The sequence below is a fragment of the Myxine glutinosa genome, chromosome 1, assembly GCF_964187855.1.
Source record: "Myxine glutinosa chromosome 1, kmMyxGlut1.1, whole genome shotgun sequence".
NCBI classification, from domain to species: domain Eukaryota; kingdom Metazoa; phylum Chordata; class Myxini; order Myxiniformes; family Myxinidae; genus Myxine; species Myxine glutinosa.
Genome location: NC_136261.1, coordinates 93,123,855 through 93,133,773, shown reverse-complemented (window position 1 = coordinate 93,133,773; position 9,919 = coordinate 93,123,855). Strand labels below are relative to the sequence as shown.

At 42.8% G+C, this 9,919-nt stretch overlaps 1 protein-coding gene across 4 annotated transcripts in view; it reads right to left on the bottom strand.

Annotated features, from left to right (window-relative positions):
* Nucleotides 1-4,565: 4,565 nt before the first annotated feature.
* LOC137426267 (uncharacterized) overlaps nt 4,566-9,919 on the bottom strand; it is a 63,929-nt gene continuing 58,575 nt past the window's right edge. For all 4 annotated transcript variants that reach the window (XM_078774677.1, XM_078774672.1, XM_078774675.1 and 1 more), the window contains 2 exons: nt 9,560-9,725; nt 4,566-9,310 (listed from right to left, as the gene is read on the bottom strand). In XM_078774677.1, coding sequence (XP_078630803.1) covers nt 9,262-9,310; nt 9,560-9,725 — 215 coding nt within the window. In that variant the 3' untranslated portion in view covers nt 4,566-9,261. The remainder of the gene's footprint in view (nt 9,311-9,559; nt 9,726-9,919) is intronic.

Here is a 9,919-nt window from a genome sequence, read left to right as displayed (position 1 = left end):
TCGTATCAGAGCTGTTCTGTGACCATGAAGAGGCTGATACCAGACTGTTGCTTCATGCGAAACATGCAAGTCAGAGCCACGACAGTGTCGTGATACACAGTCCTGACAGTGATGTAGCCATCATAGCGATCAGCTTGTGGAAGGACAGTCAGACACGGTTATTGTTTTCTACCGGCCACAAGAACACCACAAGGGTACTCGATATTGGAACCGTGAGGGCTACATTGGGCGAGTCTGTGTGTGACGGTCTGATTGGTTTACACGTTTTCACTGGCTGTGACTCGGTCAGCTCATTCAAAGGGAAAGGAAAACGTCGTCCTTTCACCATGTTGTGCGACAGTGCAGATTTTCAAACAGCTTTCACAGAGCTGGGCTCATCGTTTTTCTTGTCTGAGGAAACTGAATCGGTGTTACAGAAGTTTGTTGTGGCCTTGTATACCAGTCAATTCTCAACGTCGGACCTCCATGAAGCGAGGTATAAACTCTTCTGTCTGTCCTCATCGCCAAACGAAGCGACTCTTCCACCGACTAAAGATGCCCTACATCAACATTCACTGAGAGCTGCCTACCAGTCCTGTATACATCGGAGTTCCTTCGTCCCATTGATGCAGGCCCCCTCCCCACAGGAGCATGGCTGGGTGGTTGACGGAGAGGATTTGGGGATTGTGTGGATGACTCGCGCACCCGCTCCTAAATCAGTACTGGAAGCGGTGGCATGTTCCTGTAAGAAAACTAAATGTACGTCTGGTCGCTGTTCATGCCTAAATTCGGGCCTTTCATGCACAGACATGTGTTTGCACCAAGAGTGTGACAACGGTACCAATACGACGGAAAATGCATTCGAAAATGGGTCCAGGAGTGATGACAGCGACATAGAAAACGACCATTAGCATTTCAATATTTGAGCTGTTGAAATCTGATGCCCAATGCCCATATATGGTTGTGATTTACGGTGTTTTTAAGGTTTCTCCGTTGTTCACTCTATATTGTTTTTTACCTGTATTGTTTGAGAAACGTTTTTGTAAGTACGGTACGGTACTAATAAACACACTGTGAATAGCTCTGACTGTCAGCACGGCCTACTGTTTTCCATAATTCACCTCAAGGATCTTGAGCAATGCTCGCTCCATGACCATCCATCTCATTCCGCGGTTGTTCACTTCGTGGGTGAGTTACCAACCTCAAGAGTGTTCAGGAGGATCAATTTATCTTCAGTGAACCGCCCAAGCCCAACGTACAGTCTATCCGCTTATCGCATATCAACCCTTTTGCCAATCAAAATTAAGCAGTGTACACAGAATGGTTTTAGCATATTATACAATTATATGAGGGATTTACACGAGGGGGGGGGGGGAGCACCAATGGCTGGACGTTTTATTTAAAATCTTCATTTACCCGAGAGAAGGTCATCCCCGGGAAAATTTTGAAAGCTAGATTGCCTGAGATGCGATCTGTGGCCATATTGCGCACGTTGCTGAAGTTGCAGCTAAGCCTGAATAGTTTCTTGTTATTTTTGAAAAATTTCATGGCCCTGAGGGGGGATGGCCCCATGGACACCCCCGGGAAAATTTTGAAAGTTAGATTGCCTGAGATTGCCGAGGGGGGGGGGGGGCATGGCACCATTCCCCCCCTCGCTACCCCACTGGGGTTGGTAATTCAACACCGGATGATCAGAAGGGCCTTTTCACATCCCCCGACTGTTGGCGGCACGTTTATGGTCCTCATATAATCGTATAAATGCCGCAGTAAAGATGTTTTCTTTTTAAAGGTATTTTGTCGAAAGGGATAAACTACTATATCTTTAAGGGCCTCCATACCCTTAATGGGCAAGAGTTAGACGGAGAACTTTTTCTCCGATGTTTGGTGTACCAACAGTTAGCATCAGGTGAAATTTCACCCAGCACCCATTCCGCGGAACGAAATTTCATTTCTAGGCCCTTACCAAGGCTTTGCTACCGGCCTATAAGGGTTGTAGATGGCAGGCGTCCCTGGTCTATCGGGCCACACACTCCGCTCTCTTGGAGTTATCCAGAGGTGACGTCCCTAACAATACATACATACATATAACATATGCATACCTTAAAGTATCAAATGGACAAAGCCGATTGAGTGCACTGTCGATCTTTTATTGCGATCACAATCATCATCATACAAAAATACGCAATTTGGTGTATGTCTATCTGTGTGTATTTTGACTGCAACACATTGAGACGTTACTTAAATGGTTAAACAATTTTTGTACATTTTATTATAGTGATAAAATGCAGTTATGTAATGTTTGGACCAGGACAGCTTGGTACAAGTCTCTACTATTCCGTCATGGCATAATGGACGTGTTTGAACATCCCCCATCTACTTCCTGTCCAACCTCGCAGTGAGAGAGTGCAGTGCCAGTGGTGTACCATTATACGATACCATTATACCATGTACATTTCTTTGATTTTCTTCTTTACAATGCCAAAACGAAAGTGTAAATTCGCTGCAGAACTAAAGATAAAATTCCCATGTTTTTGAAGTAGGCGAGAATAATGAGAAACTGAGTGCTTGGTATGTAGAGCTGGGACGTACGTCTGTATGGCAAATACAGGTGCTATTGATTTACAATCTCATGTAGACTCGGACAAGCACAAGAAATCAGTTCGAGGAAAGACCTGAACATCCTCATTAGCAAAATTGAAGGACTGTTGAAAAGAAAGGACTCACTACATGTAAAGAGGTACATTAAATTTTGAAAAAAATATAACAGAGAGGGGAAAGAGATCGGACAATGAAATAGGTTTGAGTATCTGGGTGAAACAGTGATCGGGGATGGTAATTCAGAGGCAGAGTTGTGGAGGAGAATTCAGGTGGGTGTGAATGCATGGAGGAGAGTGTAGGGAGTAATGGCAGACAGAAAGATTTCAAGGAGATTGAAAGGAAAGGTTCTGGTGTCGGGCATAATGGCGGCGATTCTTTACGGTCTGGAATTGGTGGCACTGACTAAGAGACAACAGAGGTTTCAGGTTTGCGAGAACAACTGGGTCAGGATTGTGGGAGTGAAGAGGGTGGATAGAAGGAGAATGGATTAACTGAAGGAGGACATTGGTGTGTAGATAAGCTTGATGGGAGATTGGTGAAATGCTGACTGAGATGGGCTGACATTTGGTGCGGATGGGGAAAGAGAATGGCAAAAAGAGTGGATAGGTTGAGGGAACATGTTAGGAGGTAAAGCGGTAGACCATGGTTGAGATGGGAGGATTGTGTGAAGAGGATATCAGTAAGGTGGGGGTGGTTGGAGAGTGAAGAGTGGAGAGAGTTGGCTGAGGACAGAGGGGAGTGGAGGAGTATTGTGGTCAAGGCAGAGCAGGAGCTTGGTATCATCGGACCTCACCACTTATAAAAGGAAAAGGAGGAGAACAACAATAACATTTATTTTTGAAGCCATATATAACACTTGCTCTTATTTATAGATACTCAATGTAGACGATATGTAGTACACAGTATATATAACACATTAATACAACATGAGTTGGTAGATACTGATAGAGATACACCCTCCTCCCCCATCCCATTTTTGTCCTCTGTCATCTTTTTTGAAAATCACTTATGGTAACCCTAAATAAAATGATCGTATTATGATGTTTTGCCAATGTCATTAGTAGTCGAGTTTCTCCATCATGCTTTGAAAAATAATAAGAAGAAGAACTAATTCTATCTTCACACTGTTTCTCTGTATTCTGTTTGTTTACAATCCCAATAATGAAATTATGACAAATGGGAACAAAGTTGAAGCATTTTGCAACTTGAAAAATATCCTTTATATCATCTCATCCATATATACGTATTGCTGTATATACGTTCTGTTGTTCAAATACCATCTTAAAAGAGAAGTAACAAAAATATCTCTTGGAAATTTTCCCCGCCTCCCAACTAATAAATTATGTTTTTGCATTTTCTTGTGTAAATATGGAGGAGGTATGACAGCCTTTCTTGCATCTAAGTAATGAATTAAATAAATGCACTTAGTTATAATAATCATGGATTTCTTAACACCTTGCAGATTTAACTCCAGATTTTGACAGTCCACGCATGACATCCTCAAATCCAAAATCATATTTCGATTGTATACTTTAATTAGTCCATGACAGCCCATCATGGAAAATGACATCATATGATGCTTGAAATCACTCTAAGCTCCTAATTTGAAAACTATAGCATCAACAAATGCGATGTATGTAGCGATTCGTAGCCATGAAGATCAGACATTCGATGATGTGAATGAGGAATGTGAAAAATATATAATTTTTGAGCACTTAATAATGCGGAAATCATTGCTGCCTGTTCCAAGGAAAGGTGCTTTCAACTAGCCGAAACAAAGCTTATGATTCTTGCGAGGGATAGCGGGATCACCAAGGATAAATCCTGTTTTTGTTTTAATTAAAGAAGCTAGTTAATTATATTCAAAAGGGGTGCTTAAATTTACCCAAACACCCAGTTTTCATTCATGCACTCCCTTGGAGTTCCCTTCTTATGCTTGCAAAGTTTTGGTCCACTAGGTTTCATGGTTTTGCAGTTGTGGAGGATACACACACACACACACACACACACACACACACACACACACACACACACACACACACACACACACACTAGCTGACACACATTGTCTTTTATTATTATAGATATTCAATGATTCTCTTTGGAACCACATGTGTTGGGTGGAAAATGGCAACAAGATTGAGAAGAAGCAACTCTTATGGACTAATCAGACAATTCTCTTTCAAATTATATCAAACAGTGCTAATAATAATGGAACCCCTGTGTTCACAAGTCAAGAAATGTTTCAAGGCTGAAACTAACCCTGGACAGATCGCCACTCTTTTGCAAGAATTATGAATTTGTTCAGGATTCTGGTGACAACTCACCTCCATTTCAGGAAAGACAGTGGGATATTTCATGTCCATAACTGAAGATCAGTGCAGGCAGATGAGTTATCTTGCTTCATGTCCTCCCGATGGATATTATGGATGGCGCACACATTGATGCATCATCCTGCTTTGCCCAGGGTTAGTTTATCGCGGAGTCGAGATTTGAATCCAGGCTTGACAGCACAAAGGCGAGAACACATACCTTTACTCTTTTGGCCTTAATTTCCATTATCAAGGAGCCCAACAGCTTTTGAGAAAAAATATTATGCATTTGGGTCAGCTTTTATGATTTTGTTTCCCTGTACTTTGTTTCCAACACATTATATCGGTGCACTTTGAAGGCAATTTTGTTTCATTTTCGAAAAGGGGTAAGAAAGACACCCAGCCTACGTTGAAGCTCTTCGTCGATCAAGGTATGAAAGGATCAGCAGTATACTGCTGATGCTGGTATGAGAGTGGATAAATCAATTAACCCTGAAACAGGCACATGCAGTACACATTGGCCCAGCAAACAGGATGTTTCAGGACTTGGCACCCATGTCGATCAACAAGTGTGAGCAATGAAAAAGAAAGGGCCAAACTCATAGACTGTCCACACACGGGTTTGGCTTGAGCTCTTTCTATTCGGCTTTGATACAATGATACAGTTCATCCGATCACAACTTAAATCAGAGAATATGGACCAGTTCATCTTGTCTCTGTGACTGCTTGAAAAACAAACTGTTCACTTCAGGCATAAACGCCTGAATTGTGTTTTCATTTACTCATTCGCAAGAAAGTTTCCCATTCTAATTCAGTCTTTTTCTAAAGTTTTGGACTTTCCCATTTTGCAAGTGTTGGCTTTAACAAAGAGCTGGCTGTTTGGGTTTGTTAAGGTTTGTATTTTCTCCACTGTCTAGGATGCATTATACACCCATCGTTGCTGACTTTCGTAACTCGCTCTTGGCAAGCGTTGCGAATATACAAAACACCTACAATATTGTGAATATAATACACAAAATACCAAATACAAATGACTAAAAAAGGCTGCTTTAGAGTGTGTGGTTTGATATAGAAAGAGTGAACAATAATTTAACTTCTGGTAATCATCATCATACTAAAATACGCAATTTGGTGTCCCCTCGATATCGAGATCGAGATTCGACCACCAAACATCTGCAAGGCTCGTGTAAGAGTGTGAAATGGAATATTCCTTTAAAAAAGCATACATACTGTAATGAGCCAGAAGAAGGTTCAAGATCAACTGATTTATTTCCGCATCCACCCGGCGGTCGTCATATCCACCAACAACAACTCATAATATCTTCCTCCTCAATGATCAAAAGCTCACAATAGTGGCCAAAACTAGTACCCATAAAATGGTGAGCAAATGGATTCGGTCATCAAATCAGTCTGTAAGTCGTCAAATTGGTGTGCAAACGGCTTCAGTGGCCAAATCGGTTTGAAAATGGCTGCGGCTGTCAAATCGGTGCCCTGTTACTGAAAAATAATTTAAAATGGCAACGCCCCCACCCCCCCCCCCTCCCCACCAATTTACTGAAAAAACTAAAACATATGGGGGGGGGGGGGGAACAATTGCAACAAATGAACCATGGCCGAGTAATGATAAACTAAGCAACTCAAATTCTCACAGGAGACTCCAACTTTACAGAACATAATGCCGTGTCTGGCTAACGTTGGCTTGAGTGCATCAATGACGTGCTTTGCAGGAAGTCCAGGGACCCGAAGCACCTGGGTATTTTGAAAAATAGTCTACTACTACGAGGAAATATTTCCCTGCAAATTGGAAGAGGTCAGCTCCGACTGTCTGCCGGGGTCCTTGTGGAACTACCTGTGGTATGAGCAGTTTTTACAGTTATCTGGTGTAAGCTTTGCACACACTGGACATTTGGCTACAAGTTTCTCAATTCTACTGCTCATCCTGAGCCAGAAGACGATTTGACGGGCTCTAGCTTTGTTTTTTTCTTGTCCAAAGTGGCCTTCATGGATAGTACGTGCGTACCTTGCGATGTTGTGCTTTAGGGATTATTATGTGGTTTCCCGCAAAGAGCAGACCCTGGGCAAGGTAGAGTTCATGTCTGGTGTCCCAATATGCTTCATGAAGGGTGGCAAGTTGGCTTTGTGGGATGGCCATCTATTTACGATAAGTCCAGCTAAAAGCTGGAGAACATTATCGCCCGAGATTGCAGAATGTAGGGTCTCTCGGCTGCATTGGCTAACTGGCAACCGGGACATCAACGGGTGCACCCTCAACTGAATAAAATGCTGGCAGTTGGCACAGTGCCTGTAGGAGCTCTTGGGAAAGTGTCAGGAACGTCCTTTGCAGGATCGAACCTCCATGTCAAAAAGGCTTCTGGTGCGTTGAATACTGTAGCTTGCCAGGTACATACGTGAGTTCCAAGTCATAACAAAGAAGATGAAGAAACATCACTTGTAGTCTGGGTGACACTCTGTGAAGTGGTTTTCTAACAATGGTCACCAATGCCTTACGGTCTGTTTGCACCTGTTTTATACCCATATGCATAGTGGTGGATCTTCCCACAAAAACCACACCAAGCAGTTCCTTTTCTATCTGAGCATAGTTTTGCTCTGCCGCTGATAGTGAACGAGAGGCTTAGGCAAGTGGATGTCGTGCTGTTGCAAACATGCTCCTAGGTCAGTAAATGATGGGTCAGCTTGGATGACTGAAGGTCTGGACGGCTCAAAGAACTTCAGGACTGGTGCGTGGGAAATTTCCTGCCTGAGGGTGTTGAATGCTGCAGTGTGTTCAGTGTGCCACTTCCATTGTGCATCCTTCTTCAGTAAGTCAATTAACGGTGCCGTGATCGTCGACATGTTGAGTACGAAACGCGAGAGGTAGTTATAAACTCCCAAGGCATGTTGTAGGTCTGCTTTGGACATGGGTGTTGGCAAGTTTGTGACTGCTTGTACTTTGGCCAGATCAGGCCAAGGACTTTGGCAGTGATGGCATTTCCCATATAGCTGATCTGACAACTTCAGACCTAGCACGCTCGAGTAGTTTGCCCGCAATGACCATCGTCGGCCACAGCCACAATCATGTCATCGGCAATGCAATACACCCCTTCGCGATCGCCAAAGGCATTCTGATTGAAACGCTGCAGTACTTCACTTGCAGAACCGAGTCTGAAGGCATTCTGTCGAAACAATAGCTTCCAAAGGGCGTGTTAAAAGTACACAACAATGCGCTGTCCTTGTCTAGTAGAACCTGCCAGAACGAATGATTTTGATCAAAGATAGAAAACACCCACTTACCTCCTAACCGGCTGAGTACCTCCTCTGTAGTGGGGTGCTCTCGTTTTAGTGCTTTGTTTAAATTCCTTGGATCTAAACATAACCATAATGAGCTATCCTTCTTTTCGATGATCATGAGGTTGTGCACCCAGTCTGTGGGCCCAATCACCTGTGCAATGATGCCTCACGATTCCATGCCCTCGAGCTTCTGCATGAGATGATCGTTGAAGCAATTGCAGAACTCTACATGGAGGTTCGATCCTTGGACGAACTCCTTCATCTAATTCACTATGATAGGGCCGAATGAACCTTCCAAGGCCGCGAAAGACATCTGCAAATGATTGGGTTATACCTGCAACCTGGCAGTGTAAGTGGTGCTGGCTGCCGGTGCATGGAACAAATATCGACGTTGTTGTCACTGAATTGAATCAGGTCGAGGGAAATACAAGCCGACAGTCCAAGAATAGGTGGTGCCGAGAAATCAATAACATAGATCTCAACCGTGCCCTCACTGTTTTCTGTCTGTCACCAAATGTTAGCCTTACCCTTGTGCGCTATCTGATGCCCCTCATATGCTTTTTTTTTTTTTGTTTGTTTTTGTATACAAGATCGAGGCTCGTGTAAGAGCTAACATTAATAACCAAAAAACAACCCAAAAAAAAATAACGGACACATAAGACGAAATAAAGGGAGCGGGAGACAAAATGGGGAGAGAGGAGGAAGCACACAAGCAAAACATTTGGTGTTAGTGTTCTTCATGAAACTCCTGCTCAGTTGTAACAGTTAAATTACCTTACCACCACGGCTGGTCCAAGATTGCTCATGTGGTACCGTATTACCTCACCTGATCCCCCAAGGATCCCCCACAGTTTGGACATCATTCCAGTCTTCCCTCTACTTCAAAACTTCTGTAAATCACAAATATTCCATAACTAGGCCGAGAATGCTATGAACAACAACAAAAAAAAGCAGACGCATCGTCAATCACAACAACGTAAGTGCGAGCAAGCTGTTTAAAGAAAGAATCAATAATTCGATGTGGAGGAACGCATATTGATGAAGAATCATTTCTGATTTGTAGGAAATGCCTCTTGTTTACGATCTACACTTTTTCCTCATTTGAATGATCTTCATTGCCTTTTAAGGGGGTCCTGAAATAAAAATGAAAATGTTATTTCAAGCAAATCTCACACACATTGACAAAAGCGAACATGGTACAATGAAGTAGGAAAGAACACGAGACTCGAATGGAGTCATATTACAAGGTACTCTTACAACCAGGTAAGATACCTGAGCATCATACTTCAAAAAAGCAACTCATTCCAACAGGTCCTACAGATTTTCACTCTATTATTTTCTGTTCATAGCCTTCCCTCGAGCTCAGCAAATAAAGTACTCACCCATTGCCTCTTTCCTCCTTTTGTCGTCTACGTACCAATACTATCACAGTGCACGCTAATATTATTGCCATGCACACGACGATGCCAATAAAAACCAACTTGGATTCGGTGTCAAACAAAACTCCTTTGTCTTCTTTTATCAGATAGGAAGCATTCGCTGCTTCACCTGTAACATATAATAAATATCCTTCATTGATTGGCATGTACCAAGGAATGTCCAGCATGCATGCAAATCCAGAACACTGACATTTTTCCATCCTAATAGATGTGGCTGACATTGGTATCAGTGGTGCAAAAGTTGTTGCGCAATATTTGCTTGGCAAGTAGATTAGTTTAGCGCGCATATTCAAAACACAGCCT